The 20,679-nt window shown below is 35.7% G+C and overlaps 2 protein-coding genes and 1 non-coding gene across 3 annotated transcripts; 1 reads left to right on the top strand and 2 right to left on the bottom strand.

Moving 5' to 3' along the window:
• Positions 1-868: 868 nt before the first annotated feature.
• LOC106424943 (cyclin-B2-4-like) lies at positions 869-3,393 on the bottom strand. Its single transcript, XM_013865689.3, has 11 exons — positions 3,192-3,393; positions 2,947-3,095; positions 2,772-2,831; positions 2,659-2,710; positions 2,451-2,570; positions 2,241-2,366; positions 2,077-2,166; positions 1,779-2,003; positions 1,610-1,708; positions 1,344-1,522; positions 869-1,243 (listed from the first exon to the last, which is right to left on the bottom strand). Exons 2-11 carry the CDS (start codon positions 3,084-3,086, stop codon positions 1,108-1,110), a joined length of 1,227 nt encoding a protein of 408 aa, XP_013721143.1. The 5' UTR covers positions 3,087-3,095; positions 3,192-3,393; the 3' UTR covers positions 869-1,107.
• A 575-nt stretch (positions 3,394-3,968) lies between these two features.
• TRNAS-UGA lies at positions 3,969-4,050 on the top strand. The gene has a single exon. It is a non-coding gene; the product is annotated as a tRNA-Ser (tRNA).
• A 1,437-nt stretch (positions 4,051-5,487) lies between these two features.
• Positions 5,488-11,771, bottom strand: LOC106424945 (probable serine/threonine-protein kinase PIX13). The gene is made up of 6 exons (XM_013865690.3): positions 8,665-11,771; positions 8,113-8,570; positions 6,600-6,735; positions 6,372-6,505; positions 6,159-6,282; positions 5,488-6,064 (listed from the first exon to the last, which is right to left on the bottom strand). The coding sequence occupies exons 1-6, from the start codon at positions 8,738-8,740 to the stop codon at positions 5,658-5,660; spliced, it is 1,335 nt and encodes a 444-aa protein (XP_013721144.1). The 5' UTR covers positions 8,741-11,771; the 3' UTR covers positions 5,488-5,657.
• Positions 11,772-20,679: the final 8,908 nt, after the last annotated feature.

Below are 20,679 nucleotides of genomic sequence, written 5' to 3'. Positions count from 1 at the left end.
GTCAAACGTATTGACTCTTCACTAGGCGTTTTAGAGTGTGTCTGACCGTTATAAGGTATGTGTGCCATAACGATGGATTTGTCTTAAAAGATGTTATAAATAATACAGTTAAGAGTTTAGTCTTGAAAGATGCGTGGGGTACATAATTGGATTGTTTGTGTAGCAAGAAAAGTATTATTTTAAATTAACAAGAGGAAAAGAAAAGTATTGTTGTCGTCGAAGTTAATAGTTATCCTATACCATAGTTTGTGACGTATGTATGTATACTCCATTGTTCATCATAGTATTTGAGAGCATTAATTCTTTTAAATGTCCACGGATATCAATAAAACTATGTAGAGAAAATGTCTTTGAGTTGTATCAAATATGGTTCCAAATTTGCTCTAAATATAGATTTGTTTTCCTTTATAGAAACCAAAAAGATTTATTTCTTTATTTTATTATGTAAAATCTTAGTCTTCAACATCATCCCATTGATACTTAAAAAAAAAAAACATCATCCCATTGATACTTCAAAATTTGACACATTATTATTCACTTATTAGGATATGTGCATTCTAAGATTTGCAACTAGAATCTTTCCAAATTTAGAGACAAATTACATTAATATTTAATTAGATGATATTTTAAAAGCTTGATACCTCAATTCTAAAATCTGTCAACAATTTTTATAAAAAAATAGGTGTAACATTTAAAATTCATTTTATCTTAGTTATATATATATGAAGATGTTTATTAATTAGGTTGCTAACAATTGTTGAAACCTGTTGTTACTCATCATGTCTCCGGCCATCACTTGAGTCGCAAACTAGACATGAATATGGAAAACAACCCTCGTGAAGATTACAGATGAAACCCTCATTCATAGTAAAGGAAGAAGCTTCAGTAAAACTTGCTAACAATGAGTTTTATTATACAAAGAAAATATTATGATCGACTAGTCACCAGTAAGTGAAACTCTTTGTCATAATGCAAATAACCAAACAATTGTCACTCAAGCTTATGCAACTTATGTTGCTCTCTCTCTCTCTCTCTCTCTCTCTCTCTCTCTCTCTCTCTCTTTCCCTTAGTCATTACAGACGATTCAGTGTGACCTAAACCGTTGGTTTACAGGAGAAGAAACCCAGCTGGTTCAGTTCTTGAAGCATATCCAAACTTGGATGTGTTGTACTTTCTGTAAACACCTGTTAGCTTCCCTATCCCTGCCTTGTGATGCAAGCCAACCATCTTCCTCGAACATTCCCTACATATTCATCATTACCAAAAACAATCTCAGAATCTGTAATGTGATTTTCAAACTATATTAGTAAAAAATATTATTTAATCTGGCGACTTCTTCTTACATAAGCTTTTCTTCAGTGTAGCCTGTGTAGAACTCGCAGGTCTTGTTCCACTCCTCGAATCCTTTAAGCGTGGACTGAGCAGTGTAGATCGCTGAAGCAGCTAACTGAGAAGGAACGTAGTGAAGCATCTCGTACTCAACTAAGCAAAGCTCGATAATAAAGAACGATAGAAGCTCCACCTGAAAAAACACACAAAACTCACATTTGATTCTCCTCTATACACATACCAAGTGTGAAGATATGAATCAAAGAAGTTAATCACAAACCTTTTTATCAGATTGTGCAGCTTTGAGAAACCTCCTCATGAACACATACGGAGTTGGCAGACAGAAGTTGAACTGCAATGAATTCGCCATTAACTTCTCCTGCAAGTAAACCCAAACCCATCAGAGAGCTTCCATGGTTTATGATATCTAGTTAAGAAAGATTTGTTACCATGTCAAGAACTTCTCTCCTTGTGTAAGCCTTGTCAGAGATCACGATGAGATCATCAACAACAGGAACCGAGACTTCTTCGTACTTGCAAGCGAGTAACATAGCTGTTACACCAACAAGCTGAAGCTTTTTCCTTGGGACATGTTGAGTAACCGCGAGAAACCTGTCGATGAGGTTGATTGTGAGGTAAAGGGTCTCTTCCATCAGCTCAAACTTGTAATGCACCTGCACAACAACAATGATCAGTTGCTGAAAACTATCTCCAAGAAACAAAACAAGAATGTGTGTACTAACTAACCTCAATCAACCAATCAACAAGGATGCCTCTCATCCTCTCGTTAATGTCAGGTTGATTCTCCATGTAGTTAGTTGGCACGCAGCTAAGACACTGCAAAGATAATGTAATGGATTCAATCACTGATCTGTTGATAGGGGAAACAAACAGAAGAGCAAAGTGTGTACCTCATTGTTCTTGTAGAAGTCATATATGTCAGGGATGTATTCGACCACAGCTAGAGGATTGTTCTTGTCAGAGCTATCTATATCCATCACAGTCTCTTCTTCTTCATCTTCCATTTCAATACCCTCCTGTGCAAAAAAGGAAGACAATATGTGTTAGAAAAATCATGGAGTTTACTTAAGAAAGAGAGTTAGGGTTTTTGATGTTGTTACCATTCTGTCGATTTCATCAAGGATGGATTCAGTATGTTGAACAAACATTGGCTCGTTAAAATCTCCATCTTCTTCCGCATCTATTATGATTCTATCGATCGAGTCTGATTGCTTGGTTTCCTAACCATAAAGCCACTTTGAGATTTATTTAGACCCAAACTATATTTCTAATTTAATAGATGCCAAACTATATATAAAAAGGTGTAACCTGTTGTTTATGTATCTGGGGTTTGTTCTCAGCTAATTGAGCAGCAAACTTCCTGAAACCAAAATCAAGAAATAAGCTCATCATACAAAATTGTGACATTGAATAGGACTGACCTTGTGATTGGTCGATGCACAGGAACAGGTGGAATCTTCTTGTGGCATATCCCATTTTTCCTGAGTCATAGACAAAAAAAAAAAAATAATAAACAAGATTGGTTCTTTAGGAATACAAACTTTTCTAAAGGGATTATTATAATACTAATTGGAAGAAGAGGAAGAAGTTAATTACTGGGACAATGGTCTCTTGTTGACAGCGCAGGGGTAAAGAGGAGCTCGGATGATGTTCTTGTTTATGTTACTGAGTGCTCTTCGTGTCTGCCCATTCACGGGTCCAACAACTCCGTGTTTGTTCTCGTCTGATCCAACCATTTTTATTCCCTAATAATATAAAACCCATTTAAAAATTAAAGATTTGAATAAGCTTGAAGAATCAAAGAAAGACCCGAACAAGACCCAGATCAAATCAAACATCACCTTTTAGCTTTCAACGATCCCTACTAAATCGATCGCTCGCTCGCTCTCTCTCTCTCTCTGTTTCTTTATGTCTCTGTCAGCAGCAAAATTCCATAACAGCAAACAAATTCGACACCTCTGTCTCTGTCGTTTCTCTCTCTTTATCAAAGATTTGAAAGACGCCAAGAGCGGATGTGTATGTCCCCAAACACAAAATATGTTCTTTTTTTTTTTTTTTTTTTGGCGAATTTCTTTTTCCTTTTTCTCTGAAATTAACGGCTAGTTAATCTCAGCCGTTGGAGGCAATCAAAACCCTGATCGCCTTGCCTTCTTTTGGAATCCTGTACCCAACGGCTATTTTTTTTACACCATTTCAAATTCTCCTAGTATTATTCCTTATATTACCACCAACTAGGCCCGCCTTGTAAATTAAACAGTGGTGGTTTTGCTCAAAATAATCAATACTATTAAAACAGTTTAAATATCCTCGTTTATTTAGTTTTATTATCTGTTGGTTATGATTTAACTAAAAGTCATATATATATATATAAAATCATAGCTTAGAATTGACAATCTTAAACGTAATTTATGGTAAGAAAACACTACTAACTGCACAGATTCGGGTTCTTGCCTCTCCTCTGATAAATGTTGTCAGGGTTTCAAATAATTTATAGGTATCTTTTCTGTTGGATATAACTGATTTGATTAGCTTCAACTAATCCCCACAGTAACCGCTGAACAAGGAAAGATTTCGATATAGCGGTAATAGATCACTATATCTCGCATATTATCATCAAAGTCAATATGTCCGAGTGGTTAAGGAGACAGACTTGAAATCTGTTGGGCTTCGCCCGCGCAGGTTCGAACCCTGCTGTTGACGATTTGATTTTGTTTTCTTCTTTTCCTGCATCTCCAGCACTTTGTCTTGTTCCTCTTGCTCTTGCTCAAGACTGTGATATTTGTCGCTCGTTAGCTATTCCTGTGTTTAAACAAGGTAGTAAGATTTTGTTAGGTGTTATTGAGGTTGTAATGACCATTCAAATGGTTAAGTTGAAACCTGAGCTTGAAAGCTTCTGCAAAGCACTTCAGGTTCTATTTCATTTGCTTTGTTTCTCTTATCTCTAAGATATGTTGTAACATTTTGATTTATGGTATATCGTGTGTATGTTGAAAGACTTGAAATAATAGATTTGACGATATATATGTCACCAAAATGCACTTATAAATGTTTTTTGGAACTGAAACAAAACCAAGAACGGGTTTCTTGGAACCTTAAAAGTTGTTTCTTTGCTCACAGGCAGTTAATCTTAGGAGCATAGAAGTTCCCATATCACCTTCTCTAAAGGGACCTGACTTCTCCTACCAAGCATCATTACCTGAAATCAGAAACCTCTTGAGACACATAAACTACCATTAGCTCAAACATGGGTCTTTTGTCTTAAGCAAAACAAAACCGGTTGCCCTCACAACGATGAGAAATATATCCATTGTGTATCCACAATAGATGATGCTTGCTATGTCGGTGACCCTACAGTTCGCGAGTTCCACGAAGCTTGCTCTGAGCATCGTCTTTTGAAAGGTCAAGGAGTTGTAGGAGAAGCTTTTTTAACAAATGGTCCTTGCTTTTCATCTGATGTCTCTAGCTACAAGAAATCTGAGAACCCTCTCTCTTACCATGCAATTATGTTTGGACTACATGACACAGTTGCTATAGGCTTACGCTGCATCCTCACTGGCTCTGCTGACTTTGTCTTGGAGTTCTTTTTGCCTAAAAATTGCCGGGATGTAGAGGAACAGAGGATGATATGTTGAATGCTCTTTCGACTGTAATGGCGCATGTACCTAGAAGCTTAAGGACAGTCACAGAGTATTTTTGTAATGGAGAGACAAAGATATCACATATAGTTTGTGTTTTGTACGCATTGTTCATAGGGTTTTTTTACTATTTTAATTTAAAGATTATTGTAGAAACAAGTTTTTTTTCTGTTTAATTACTATTATGTAATGTATTGTTGGTTTGCAAATGTAATTGAAATACATATTTTAAATAATTACATTTCTTCCATAAACTAAGAATTTAAACATTTTTCTCTAGAAATTGGAGTTTCATCATGAGGAGAAAGATAATATTTTTTTTCCCAACTATTCATTTTAAATTTTGGCCGAAACTAAAATTTTCAAAGACCAATTCTATTCGACCTTTTCTGATTTACTACAAACTTTAGTCTTTAGTGAGAACGGGAATAAAAGTTAAGAACTATAATTTCAAAAATGAAATTAGTTTTGCAGAAGAAATTTAGAAAGTGTACAGAAAATATTTCACTAAGTTTTCTTTCTTTCTTTTTGCCATATTATATTTAGTTAATTTTTAAAAATGTAAAACAAAACTCTACGTACAGAAAAAAGAATACGTTTTATTTTATAAAAAACAAATGTTTTACGTATGCATATGTGTCTATGACTCCTATCCAAAGCCACTTTCTTTGACTATCTGGTTCGACCGGTTCTACGGACGTGCGGTGAACCATATCCATTAACACGGTTATTATCTGAACCACCACTGCTACGTTTACGCCTCTCTTCGTCTCTGATAGTCCTCACGATTTCTAATTCTCTAAGTACATCGTCCATGGGCGGTCGGTTCTTGGGGTCAGCCTCGAGACACCGTAGAATTAGCGCAGCGGTTCTGGTCACTGCCATAATTGGATATTTGTGCTCGAGCCGTGGGTCCATCATTTTCTGGATCTTCTTTTTCTGAGTCAGAGCTGGCTTAGCCCATTCCACAAGGTTCTGTTGAGCAGATGGTCGGGTTGGGTCTAGTGTTCTTAGACCGGTTAATAGCTCTAGGAGGACCACTCCAAACCCGTAAACATCACTCCGCACGTATAAATGACCTATAACCACATTGAAGAAAACATTGTTATGTAAGATACCAATGAAGAGTTGTAACATGTGCTTTTCAAACAAAACTGCACGTTTTTTATTTACCTGTAGCCATGTATTCAGGAGCTGCGTAACCTTGTGTACCCATTACACGTGTGGTCACGTGAGAAAATCCATTAATTGGACCATTCTTGGCTAGACCGAAGTCAGAAAGCTTGGCGTGGAAGTTCTGTAAGAAACGGCAACAAGTGTTAGCTAAAATAGAAACATGCATGCAGAAAATGTGGGAGATAGAGATGACAAGAAACAACTCCGTACGGAATCAAGAAGGATGTTAGAAGCTTTGAAGTCTCTGTAAATAACACTCTTTTCAGAGTTATGCAAAAAGGTAAGTCCTTGAGCTGCTTCAATGGCTATTTTCAAACGTGTATCCCATGTCAACGCCTCTCCTTCTGCATTGGCATATTATATTCACATCTTAAATATAAAGAAAAACAAGAAGATGATGTGTAAGATAAGGTAATTAATGGTTGAGTAAAACTGTACTTGAGAAGAGGTGATTCTCAAGGCTTCCTTTAGGCAAATACTCGTAAACCAATAGGAACTGATTCTCTTCCCAGCAGTAACCCAAGAGCTTGACCAGATTTGGATGATGAAACTTCCCTAAGAATTTCACTTCACACTGCAATTTTGCAATATATACACACATTAACAATTACATCCCATATGACTGCGTTCAAGAAAATTAGTGATAATTATGATAAAAAAACTTGCGAAATAAAATTTTTGTTCAATATTTTACACATTTGTACGGTGGTCAGTGGTCAAAGCTCGTACATCTTCATAAACTGATATTTATTTATCATCATATCTTGACGAAAACCAGGTCAAGATTTACTTATTTTTTGTTTATTGTTTCTATATCTCAATAAGTTTATATATATATATATATATATAGTATGTGTGGTCGTGAATGTTCTTTCACAGTTTTTATTTTGATATTGTAGATATAACCGAATTTCTAGCTGGGACTTTACACATAAGAGAAGAAAAATAATTTCCACGCATCGACACAAGAAGAAGACATCCAACCCATTAATTATCTAATATACGTCTCATTGACCATGATATACGTATTTTTCGTGATTGACTAATGCAGTTACGTGAGGATCCCTTGACTTCTTCTTCCTCTATTTCTTGGCGTAATGTTTAGATTGACTTCTTCTATTAGGTATTAAAAAGTGGGGAATATAAATGAGACAGGTACAATAATTCGACTATAAATGATTACTAAAATAAAACGTCTGTCTAAAAAAACAAATAAAAAACCTATCCGCTGTTGATATTTGGCGCTTTTGAGGATTTTTTTTCCAAATTAAGCGGTGTTTTCAATTTTTAATATAAAATTTGTTATATTGTGTTATATGATTTGTTGTATTATGTGTTTTGTTTTATTAGTGATTGAAATGTGGCTAGTTAGTTAACTAATGATGTTGTTTAAACATTTATAGAAAAATTGTATGTGTAATCCTAAACCATCAACTTGGCCCTGTTTTATAAGCTGATCTATTGACAATTAATTAATGGACGATTGATGCTCTGCTCCATATTTGTGCTGAAGAAGGCATCTTTTTGAGTAAAACTATAACAGTCATTAAAATGATATGACCAGATTTTTTTTTTCTTTTTTGTTATTTCTCTCGTAAATACGTACTAATCTGAAAGTTCTTTTTCCCCATAATTGCGCCTATTTATACGTAAAAAAATGCTATTTACAATCTATATTTCCTAAATTAGAAACATATAACGATTTCAGTGCAAATCTTTTTAAGTAAACCTATAACAGTCATTAAAAATGATATGACCAGATTTTTTTTCTTTTTTGTTATTTCTGTCATAAATACGTACTAATCTGAAAGTTCCTTTTCCCCATAATTGCGCCTATTTATACGTCAAAAAATGCTATTTACAATCTATATTTCCTAAATTAGAAACATATAACGATTTCAGTGCAAATTGAATTAAAATAAATGAAAAAGGAAAGAAAATATGTACTTGCCTGCCATTCATGCAAGCCTTGAGCACTATCAGGGTTTGATTTCTTAACGGCTACTGGTATTCCGACACCGGCCCTCGACGGAGCTAACGTCTTCTCTTCCAGCCATCCTTTGAACACCTGTCCAAATCCACCTTCTCCGATCATCGACTCCGGTCGGAAATTCTTTGTCGCCGTCTTAAGATCCGCTAATGAAAACATCTTTAGACTCGGCGTCACTATCTTCCCGCTCGGCGGCACTGCCTTTTTACCTATACCTAGTTTCTCCACCGGCTTTAATGGTGGACTATCTACGGATCTTGTCTTCTCCTGATGCTTTTCACGCGGCGGGTTATAGACGGGTCTCGTTGGCCTTCCTGGTACCGCCGCCGGAAACTTTGGTTTCAAACCCCTAGCTGGGGGAATCGCCACCAACGGCGGCGGAAGTTTTATTTTAACTGGATCTTGAATATTTTTTACCACTGTAAGATCAAACACAAGATCTTATTAGATTGAAACTTAACTACATCAGTTTGGTTTAAAAAGAAGAAAAGGCCTAGAGATGTGTACAGGAACCTGAGAGGGGCTTGGTGGAGACAGGGCTCTGTTCATGTCGAACACTAGAAGATCCGCCAGGACAACAGTTCCCCATCAAGACACAACACAAGTTTTGAGTTTACTCGTTGTTGTTCTATCTTGGCTTCACGCTTTAGGATCATAAGCTTAGATCCTAACCTTTTCTCCAAGTGTCCCCTTTCTTCCTTCCTTTTTCTGGGGGATTTCAGCTGAGAGATGGAGGAAGGAGGCGAGAAATAGAGAGGAAAGACTCTTTGTGGAAATATATATATTATTAATTTGATAAAAGGTCGGGTATTTATTTGATTTCCCCGTGGTTATATAGCCACCCCCATCGGTTTCAATTGTTGATATTTTTTTATCACCAATATTTTCAACGTAGTTAGTCATGATTCATATTTGTTGATTGCAAAAAAAAAAAAGAGATTAATATTTGTCAATTTGTAAACATAAATTACAAGTCAATGGCTGGGTCACAGATCGGAAACAATAACAGCTAAAAAGTCGACTTTTATACCATTTATGTTCCTTTCTATTTCTTTGTTAGGAGTATATCGTTAAATGTTTTGTGTATAGTGACTTGTAAGTTTGGTTGTATTCGACTGAAGTAATTGCATAAAGTAAGATGTAAATGTATACATGGTCGGTGCGGAGCCAAGTCGGATGAGTTCGTTTCAAGCGCTCAACATTTTTGAAAAAAATTATATATAAATAGACCTCTAAATTTGCAAAAAAAGAATTTTAGATCCACAAATTATTGAAATCCTTAAATTGTCTATAACCTCCAGAATCGCAGAACCGGTCCTGAATATATGTATTACCTGCTTTAACTAAAGCCACACACTAAAAAACATAATATCTATTTTGCAAATGATTTATATTCATGTTATTTTTTGCTAAAATTTGTTACATTAATATTTTTTTTGGATTTTATGTTTAATACGATACAAAGCCCAACCCTAACTACTAACCAAACCCAACATTGCAACAAACCGAAAAACCTAAAGAACTTGAATAGACTGGTTAGAAAAACCTAGCTATGAGGCACAAGACCGCCGCTGTCGCTTGTAAAACCACCGCTAGAACCTTATGAAACACATGACTGCTTCAAAAGGAGAGACAAAACATAAGACTTCCGCCTAAAGCAACTTTAGAAAGCATCCAGTGGGAGAAGAACCTCCATAACAACATCCTCTGTCGTAAGCCTTTGAAAATCCAATGAGGAGAGATCAAGGAGTACCGGACGACCAAGAGATGGGATCACTTACTCCATGAGAGTGAGCAGAGAAAGGTAGAAGAGAACCCTTGGATAGTTGCACCACCGAAAAGTGTCAACAGTTTCTGGTCCACCGTCCTCTAGCAGATGCAGCCCCAATAACACCCTGTAAAAGCACACCACAAACTCACAGATCACTCCGCCACACCCACAACTTCAGCACAACCAAAGCTCCACCATCGACCAAACACATATCTCAAAGCTAACTACGAAACGAAGGAGAAAAGGAGCGGTAACCACTCGGAGCACCGCAACTAGACCTAGACCCGAATCTCAAAGATCCAGAACTTTCGGAGAGTGAAAGACTGCCACAAACTAAAGCTTGGTCAATAGATCTCAACCACAAGTGAAAAAATATTAGGCACAAAAAGGGGAGACGAGATGCCTCTCACGCCGACGTCTGAGAGGCAAATAGAAAGATATAATTTGCAGAAGTTAGGGTTTTGGTTTGATTTTTTTACAGACAGCACAAAGAAAAATTGGTAGCAGAGATGCAAGAAATTAAACTAACTCGGACCTAAGCAGCAAAGTATAGCCAAAGTAAAAGAGCAGAGACTAGGAATATGGAGAAACACAAAGCGTGGCAGCGAAAGACCAGATGACAAGGCAAGAGCGGAGTGAGCGACTGGTTGCTACGACCAACTGGAAAGAAAGGTGCCCTCGAAACCTTAGAACACATAGCACCTACAACTTCCGTCAAGCTGAAGATTTCTGCCCCCAACTCACCCTCCCAGGACCGTTACACCCATTTAACCCGTAACTCATACAGACTAAAAGGACTACTCGAGTACACATCCTCTGAAGAAGCACCTACGAAACAAGATAGACGATCAAAAGGCAAACTGAGACCCTACCAACGCCGCCAGACTCTTAGAAACTCCACTCTAGGTAACTTGCTACCGCGGTCCCAAAGGATAAGGAGACGACCACAATGAGCGCCACAACGCCGAGCTCACACCAGTTTGAAGAATCAGCTAGCCACTACCCACACCAAAGCAAGCTCAAGTATGCAAGTAGAGGACTAACATTTCTCGCATGCTGCCAGCGGAACCACCACAAGAGAGAGACGAAGCCTACCCTCGCAGGACTGCACACATATCCACCGTAGACCACTGGAGGATAACAAAGCAGGAACGGTAGCCAAAATTCTGAAGAAAATAGGCTTTAGATGCCAGACGAGCACGCCTCCGAACCCAACCACGCCCGCGTTGAGAGGAAGACAACCCAAAGAGAAAGCAACCTGATGCCTCACGAGCCGCCAACCTGAGAAGAAATTCTACGAAGCAAAACCCAATCGTATGGAAGCTCCGACATAAGAGTTGAGAAACCCACTCAGCGAGAAACATACCATCCTCAAGCCCACCGCTATCGCCTTATTAGCTCTATATCGAGGCCGGAAAATCCCCAGATATGAACCGTTGAGCTTATAGGAAACTTCCTCTACGCTGCAAAGAGAGACCAGAAAGAACATATATGAACAAGGGAAGAAGGGGGAAGGAGATAGGGATACGACACAGGAGCTCCGACGACCATCCTGGAGGACGCGGCACCATAAAACGAAAAGGCAAAGCAAAAACCTAGAAAAAAGTAGGAAAGAAATAGTTAGAGAGAAAGTAAATCATAACTATTAACTTAAGAGTTAACACTGAATATATGGTTAGATATCATAATTTAATTTGCACATTGTTCGTACTTTTTATTACCGAAGTACATTCACTCTGACTCCGCCAATCATATACGTCACCTTGATGACGTAACAAGTAGAGTTAAAAGCAAACAAAGAAATTCTAACATTGAGTGAAAAAATAAAAGAAAACAAATTCGAGATATCAGTAAAAAAATATCTCTGTTTCATAATACTTAATGTTTTGCCTTAGTGCACAAAGATTAAGAAAACTATATTTTTCTTAAAAAATTATTCTAAAGATATAATTTTAAAATCTGTTACCCAATTATAAAAAAGACTGTAAAATCTAATTGGTTGAACAGTTTCCAATAAAGTTAAAGTTGACCTTAAAATCTCAAAACTTCATGTAAATTGAAACAAAATAATCCTTCTAAAACATCATCTATTTTGAAACGGAGGGAGTATATTTTCTTTTTCGTCAAAAGTAAAAAATATCTATTTAAAAACACAAATCATTGGTTTTCTATTGTGGAAAGCTCAATAAAGTACGTCGTAAATCTAAAAGGCGCTTTGCTGCCAGTTTGTCATATAGTGATCAGTGTGTAAGGAAAAATCTTAGAGCATCCTTATCGGTGTCTTTAATGACACCTCTTACCACTAAATGAAATAAAAGAAAATAAAAAAAAGAAGGAAAGCTTGGACACGCCTCTTGCGTAAAGGCCGTGAAGGGTTGCCTCTTAGTGCCACGCGTCAACTCTGGATAGGCTCTCGGATCGGTTACACGTTAAACGCGTTGAAGTCTCTCTCTCATTCTCTCTCTCTCTCTCTCTCCTCTCTCTCTCTCTCTCTCTCTCTCTCTCTCTCTCTCTCTCTCTCTCTCTCTCTCAAGGTCTCTCTGTCGACGAAAGGCGATTCACCGTCTCCTTCGGTGGATCTTGGCGGCGACGTCTCAACCGGTGATCTCTGGCTCTCTCTCGGTGCTTCTCTGTCTCTCTGTCTCTCGGTGGTTCTTTGTCTCTCTCTCTCGGTGGGTCTCCTCGAGGCAACGGAGCTCTCCTTCGGTGGCTCTTCTCAGAGACTTCTCCTTCGGTATCTCTTATCGGCGACGTCTCTCTTTGTCGCTATCTCTCTCTCTCTCTGTGGTTCTCTCTCTCTCTCTCTCTCCTGGTGGTTCTCCTCGAAAGGTAAGCGGTTGTTGTGTTCCTCTTGATTATGCATGTCTTAATCATGTATATTATTGGTCTGATAGGTTGTTTTCTATGTAGTTTGTTGGAACTCTTCGGATCCGTCTCTCGGTGGATCATCTCCTCGAAGCTTTCCATCGGTGGCTCACCTCAAATCGAAAGGTAAACCGGATCTTCTCTTGTTTCATTACACATGTGATTGATTTTTCTATAACTTGTTATGATCTCAGTTTTAAAATTTTGACCTGTTTGATTCGGTTTGTGTTAATTAAAAAATTGGATAGATCAAATATGATTTGTTTGTACGTTTGTTTCTGCTAAGACTTATTGCGATCAATGTTGATTTGCTATGCTTTATGTAGTAAAATATTATGGTTGTGTTAGTAATAACTAGGTTTAATGGTTGAAGTGTAATAAATTCATTCTCTTGTCAGATACAAGGCTCAAGCTGAAGATCGAGTAAAGGTTCCAAGGTTCATCGAGGATAGAGTACACTGCACAAATAAGGTTAGTGTTACTGTGTCATCTCGTTGAAGAACCAAATTGATGTAGTTTGTGGTTAGAATTGAATCGAGTGTAATTAATGTGTTGGTTAGAGTAAGGATATGGTTGTGTGATAAATTGAAGTGATGGCTAGTTAGAATTGCTAAGGCTTACTGTGATTAATATAGTAGATATATATCAAATCTCTTTGTTTGTTGGTTGTCATGAATGCATCTGAATGCACATTCCTCCTTCTCTTCATTCTCGGCCTTCTATAAACTCACATTCCTCCTTCTCTTTCTTATCATCTCCTTCATATCTTCTCAACTGCTCTCTCTATGGATTCTCATCAAAGCCAATCCTCTAGCTTTTTACACTTACTAAACAGTCAACAACCACCTATCAATGAAAACCCAACTCAGTTTATGAGTTTTCAACCCTCTCCAGACCTTGGAGGATCTGGTTCACGTGCAGAAATTGGTGAGGACCGTAAGCAAAGGTCGAAGTGGTCAACTGCTGAAGACCTGGTCCTCATCAGTGCATGGTTGAACACGTCCAAGGACGCAGTAGTTGGGAATGAACAGAGGGCTGGAACCTTTTGGTTGAGGATAACCTCTTGCTATAATGCAAGTCCCAAGGTCGTTGGTTTGGCTAAGAGAGAGCAAAAAAAGTGCAAACAAAGGTGGGGGAAGATAAATGAAGGTGCCTGCAAGTTTGTGGGATGCTATGACGCTGCAACAAAACAGAGAACTAGTGGGCAGAGTGAAGATGATGTTTTGAAAGCTGCACATGAAATTTTCTTCAATCACGGACTATGAACTTTTTATGCATTTTGTATGTCACAAACTCTATTTATATTCTTCAACATACTCATCTTCTCTCCATGAGAAGAACAACAGACTCTTCTTTTCTTTAAAAGACCAACACCAAACATATCAACAAACTCATCTTCTCTCTATTTTTTAAACACCAAACATATATCAACAAACTCATCTTCTTTCATGTTATCCTTAAACACCAAAGCCATATTTTCAAAATATGGCTTCTTCTTCTGAAAATACATTTGATGAATCGGTTGATGATAGAATTGAAGAGCTCTGTGAGCAACATTTTGAGGAAGCCTTTGAGAATTTAACTTTTCTCAGTAATCAAGAAGAACGAAGAAAAAAAAAGAAAAAAACGAGCTTATATCGAAAGACATCGTGAAGAGGGGCATATTCGTTTATGGAATGATTATTTCAGTGAAACTCCAACGTATCCTGAAAATATCTTCCGACGACGTTTCAGAATGAACAAGCGATTGTTCATGCACATCGTTTATCGAATCTCCAATGAAGTTCATTACTTTCGGGAAAAAACAGATGCTCTCGGAAGGAATAGTCTCACACCTCTTCATAAGTGTACCGCATCAATTCGTGTATTAGCGTATGGTTCTGCAGCTGATACTGTCGACGAATACCTCCGGCTCGGTGAAACAACAACTCGGTTATGTGTGGAATATTTTGTAGAAGGTATAATATATTTGTTCGGCGATGAGTACTTAAGAAGACCGACACCGGCTGATCTCCAAAGTCTACTTGACTTTGGAGAGTATCGTGGCTTTCCCGGGATGATAGGAAGCATCGACTGTATGCACTGGGAGTGGAAGAATTGTCCCACCGCTTGGAAAGGACAATATTCTCGTGGTTCGGGTAAACCAACGATCGTTTTGGAGGCGGTTTCTTCATTCGATCTCTGGATATGGCATGCGTTTTTGGACCTCCAGGTACATTAAATGATATAAATGTTCTTGATCGTTCGCCTGTTTTTGATGACATAATAAACGGTCAAGTTCTGAATGTCACTTTCTTTGTCAATGGAAGAGAGTATCATATGGCTTACTATCTCACTGATGGTATATATCCGAAATGAACAACTTTTATCCAATCTATTCCTTTACCACAAGAGTCGGAAGCAGTTTTATTTGCTAAAAAACAAGAAGCTGCCTAAAAAGATGTGGAGCGTGCTTTTGGAGTTTTGCAAGCTCGTTTTGCCATTGTTAAAAATCCGGCGCTGTTTTAGGATAAAGTCAAAATTGGCAACATTATGAGAGCATGTATCATACTCCATAATATGATAGTCGAAGATGAGCGAGATGGATACACTCAATATGATCTTGCTGGGTTCAATGAACGAGAAGACACCGAAACTTAACATGTCGATCTCAATTTTTCTTCACATATGCCTACACATATCACCGAAATGATGGAAGCTCGAAATGATATTCGTGATAGACAAATGCATCAACAACTGAAAAATGATTTGGTTCAAAATATATGGCATAAATATGGATCTAGTCAAGATAACAACTGAGCTCGGATGCTTCTTTCAAGTTATTCTCGTTTTTTTAACTAATCTTTATTTCTCTGTTTTTATTTATCATTATCTATATGTAAAATGTTATGTTTAATAATTGTATTAATAAAATTTAAGTTTAACAAAATAAATTTTTTTTTTAAGAACCTGTAAATAAGATACTTGCAATGGACCATGTAAATTGTCCCGACTCTTAACTAAGACTCTTAACCTAACTTTTCCAACTTAAAATATTTAAATATGCTTAAGAGTCCTTAAACACCTCTTAGGGATAAGGATGCTCTTACTTCCTCCGCTTTTTAATATAAGTCATTTTACAGAAATTTTTATGTTCCAAATTATATGACGTTTTTGGTTTTCTATGTAAAATTTATTAATAGTTAATGTTATATGACCAATGATAATATATCTTCTATTTTATTATTGGTTGATTTGTGGTTAGGTAAATAATTAATGATGTTTTTATTTAGAAAACGTAATAAATTAATAATTTTTTTAATTTGTGTGTACAATTCTAAAACGATTTATATTAAAAAACGGAGAGAACCGAAAATATCATTGGGAAAAAGGTCAAACAAGAAGAAATCATGTTTAATAAGGCGGGTCCGGGTATATTTGTGACAGTGTATGAAACTTTTATTAGAAAAGAGTAGAAAATATATGAAAACGAGAGTCAAAACCATATACATCCGGATGTTCTGTTACTAACGCTAATATGTTGAAACGATGAGCTGCATGAGCATGATATTTGATAAGTATAGTTATAATGATTAATAACTAATGGTGGGAAAACGGCTTTTTCATGCCCGAACTATGGGTCGCAAAGAAAATACATACCTGAACTATTACGATGTGCCAAAACATACCTGAACTCATTAAAAATTTGAATTTCATGCCCAGATTTTAAAAGCCACGGTAATTCCGATTATGATTTTAACGCTGTTATTTTTTTCTTAAACTGTGATGACTAGATGATTACGTGGTGATGAGTCACCTCAATTAATAAATGGGCTAAACGAAATTGAGATTAAAATGGGCTAAAGTTGATTATTTTTGGGCTGAAACCCTCACAAATTGGGCAATTAACAAAAGATTGTCGTTCTTTTACGACTTCACTCTCCCCAGTTTGCTTTGAAAAAGAATATCGTAACAGAAGCAACTTTCAGTAAGAAAATCGACGAAATTGAAGAAACCAGATTGTTAGAGAAGCTGGGTTGTTGCTAAACTCATCTAAAAAAAGAGGTAAGTTTTGTTTGTCTTTGTCTCTTCACTGAAATCTACGATTGATGCTTTTGAAAATTAGGTTATTCTGTCGATTGAGGTTTGATGGTATGTTTATTTTTTGAAAAATTTCAGTGAAGAAGGAGATACAACGTTTCAAATATATTATCGTGGGAAGTTCGAGACTCATGAAGGTGGAATGATTACATATGTTGATGGGGAACGTCATGTGCTTCAAACCCAGGCTCAAGCTTTGTTTACAGGGTTGATTAATGATTTCCCGATGTCTTTGTATGGTCAAAGAATCTGGTTCAAACTACCATACAAGACTATGAAGGATCTGAAAATTTTGAGTAATGGTAGTGACACATTTCGTTTGATGTGTGAAGCTTCATATTGGACAAAGTATATTGAAGTTTATATGGAACATGAAAACGTCCATGAAGTAGTAGTGAATGAAGAGGTTGAAGAGGGAGGTCAGAGTAATGGCGAGACAGAAGAGATACAACCCAACAAATATCAATTTTGGCCCATTACGTTCTTGTTTTCATTTGGCATGTTTAATGTTTACGCTGACCCATCCACCACGTAATCATCTAGTCATCACCGTTAAGAAAAAATTAACAGCGTTAAAATCAAAATCAGAATTAGCGTGGCTTTCAAAATCTGGGCATGAAATACAAATTTTTAATGAGTTCAGGTATGTTTTGGCACATCGTAATACTTCAGGTATGTATTTTCTCAGCGACCCATAGTTCGGGTATGAAAAAGCCGTTTTCCCAACTAATGGTTAAAGAATGCATATTTGAAGGTTATATTTCCCAGTTATGTTGCTTTCTTTCACAAACGCGGTCGGTGATAATAAGATACTAAGAGCATGATTAACACCCGGGGGAAGGCCTGGGTTTTTAGGTTTTTCTTTTTTTTGGTTCGATTTAAAAAAATAATAATTAAAAACTATAAATCGCGGACGCCCACGAACAGTACAAAAACTATAAATCGCGGACGTCCACGAACAGTACAAAAACTATATGAAACTCGCCTCCTGCAGAAGAAGAGGGGGGGAGGATGAGCGTGGGTTCTTAGGCTTTTTTTTTGTCCGATTTTTAAAAAAATTAAAAACTAACCAATCGTGGACCGTCACATATCAGTGGGGCCCGTGAACAGTACAAAACTCTATGAAACTCGGCTCTTGCAGAAAAGAGGAAGAGTTGCGTTTTAAGAAAAACTAGACCCTGATCCGCGCGCCAGCGCGGATATGAATTTTCAGTTTTTAATTATTTATTTTATTAAATGATGTATTTGTAATATTCGTTCATATTATATTCATTAAGTAAATATTTTTTTTGCATCTTAAACTATATATTTTTTTACGAATGTGTGATATCATATTAAAAATATATAAAAAATGAGTATAGAGTTAATTAGATAATTTAAAAAACGGAAGTTTTTCTTTCATGTGCGATATCATATAAATAATGATCCGTCCAGTTAACAAAAATCATGATTATTTTATGTGTAATTTTTTTTTATTTTTAATTAGAATATTTTTAATATCTTTACCTTTTTATTTGAAATGCAACTCAATATCTTTTTGACAATTATAGCAAAATATTTTAAATTGTTTTTTAGAATTTGTTTGAAAAATATGAAAATTACATTTTAAATTAAAATTATCCTAAAATATGATAAATTTTGATGTAAACGAAAACTCAAATTATGTCAAAAATAATGATATTCAATGATAATAACAATTTTAATTGATTATTTTTTTTAAAAAATACATTTACAAAAATATTGTTTGAAAAAAAATTCATTTATCTTTCAAATATAAAATGGAAATATTATAATTGAATAATAGAAAATATAAATAAAAACCATAAATTTAGCAAATGACAATTGAGTTATATTATGCTAAAATTTTCTTTATAACAATTTATCAAATGACAAATGAGTTATGAGCAAATAATACCATATAATTTTTAAAAACATAGTCATTCTTAAATATTTTTTGAATAAATAATTATTTTTAAATTTAATCAACTGAAAATAATATCCGTACAATTGTATGAGTCAAATTCTAGTTTTATTGATGCATGTTATGTATTAGTGCTGCATGTTTTAGGTAACATTTTAATGATGCGCGTTTATAAAAATCTCCATTATTAAAATTATGCACGTAAGGATAACTCATGAGTTTTTTTGGTTGATTAAATGATATTATCTCCAAATTTATTTAAGGATATTTCATTAAGGTAACTGAAAAAGATAAACAATAAAATATGAAGTTTAAATTCATTTAAGCATATTTCATTAATGTAACTGAAAAAACAAGTAATAAATTAAGCAATTTTATTCGTTTTATGATATTTCATAAATGCAACTAAAAAAGACAAGTAAAAAAAAGAATTTAATTAATGAAATAAGAACATTTTCAAATGGATACTTCTCTTTTGATAATATAGACGTGTGGCTCACCTCTTAAGACCACTTAAGAGGTGAGGGTAGAGGTGCTCTGAAACGATGTATGAGATGGTTTAGATTTGCTTTTGTTTAGTTTTAATTTAAGATTATCATGGAAACGTGGGCAGATGTTAGTTTATTCTTCTTATATTATAAATTGCAATACGCAGACTGTATACAGGGGAAATGATGTGTAGATCGGGTTAAGCAGCGTGTTCAAGATATAAAATATTAAAACTTCCGCGTAAGTCCGTTCAAAAAAAAAAAAGTCCGTTCGTCACCTACTTGCATTTATTACATTCAATTCATTTTCTTGTGAGAAAAACTCTATAATTTCAGAAGTTGACTATATCATTTGTATCATGCATGTCACATTCATACAGTTAATTTGATATCAATGGCTCGAATTGGAGACATATATACCATGTTATAAAATAAATAAATTGACAAAAAGTATATTATAAAGATTAAATATGGAAAATATTATCAAACTTCATAACTACCGGTAAACTAGATTTCCATCCGCGCTAAAGCGCGGAAAATTTTTTTGGTAATTTTTTATATAATTGCACTTTTTTTTCATTTAAATTAGGCATGAGCATAAAATCTACAAACTAAAATCTATACCAAACTCAAATAAAAAAACTTGATCCGTCTCCATTCCAAAATATAAGAAATTCCAGAATAGGTTTTGTAGTGTGGTACACCACATATCCGAACTCGAAGTGTTATTAGCCAAACCCGAAGGCAACCCGAAAACCAAAAAAAAAATCTCCAAGAAATCCAAAAAACTGATCTGAAAGTCAAAATTAATCGCAAATATAAATATTTACTTCAAATATTCAATTCTTTATTTTGAAATTATATCTAAAAATAAGTATTTAAATCTTCAATAAATACCTTAAATATTAAATCATATATAAATAAGTCTAATTCTTATGTTTTGCTTTTTAATTTTGGATTTAATTTCGGATATATCCGAACCGAACCTATATAACCTAAATCGGAAAAATATATGGTTACTTTATGGATTTTAGATGTGATACAATTTAGAAACAAAACCGTCGCTTATATATGAACCCGGTCCGTACTTACAAATTTACCAAAATGAGACATTTTTTTTTGAAAGCAAACATTCACAGACTCATGTAGACTCTGTAAACCAAGGCGGCAACTCTGCATCTATGTGTACGAAGAAAGACGGTTGTTTCCAAGCACTGCGTGCCATGCGATCCCCTTTATGTTTTTCGTCCTAGGTACAAGAACGATATCTGAGTTGGTGAAGCTTATTCTCAAAAACTTAATGTCTTCCAGGTAGCTTTCAGATGCTGGCCATTCATCTGGTTCTGAAACCATCTTCACCAATTGAGAACAATCTGTTGCAAACGTAACCCGAAACTGTCTTA

This window comes from Brassica napus, chromosome C6 (genome assembly GCF_020379485.1).
Source record: "Brassica napus cultivar Da-Ae chromosome C6, Da-Ae, whole genome shotgun sequence".
NCBI lineage: Eukaryota > Viridiplantae > Streptophyta > Magnoliopsida > Brassicales > Brassicaceae > Brassica > Brassica napus.
This window is presented reverse-complemented; position numbering and strand designations above follow the sequence as displayed.

Excerpts from the sequence above, each read along its gene's own strand:
- LOC106424943 (XM_013865689.3), bottom strand. The coding sequence starts at position 3,086 with ATGGTTGGATCAGACGAGAACAAACACGGAGTTGTTGGACCCGTGAAT. Across the intron at positions 2,571-2,658 it reads CCCAGATACATAAACAACAG|GAAACCAAGCAATCAGACTC; the intron begins GTTACACCTTTT and ends CTTTATGGTTAG. Across the intron at positions 2,167-2,240 it reads ACTTCTACAAGAACAATGAG|TGTCTTAGCTGCGTGCCAAC; the intron begins GTACACACTTTG and ends TTATCTTTGCAG.
- LOC106424945 (XM_013865690.3), bottom strand. The coding sequence starts at position 8,740 with ATGGGGAACTGTTGTCCTGGCGGATCTTCTAGTGTTCGACATGAACAG. Across the intron at positions 8,571-8,664 it reads CTCCACCAAGCCCCTCTCAG|TGGTAAAAAATATTCAAGAT; the intron begins GTTCCTGTACAC and ends TTGATCTTACAG. Across the intron at positions 6,283-6,371 it reads CTAACATCCTTCTTGATTCC|AACTTCCACGCCAAGCTTTC; the intron begins GTACGGAGTTGT and ends CGTTTCTTACAG.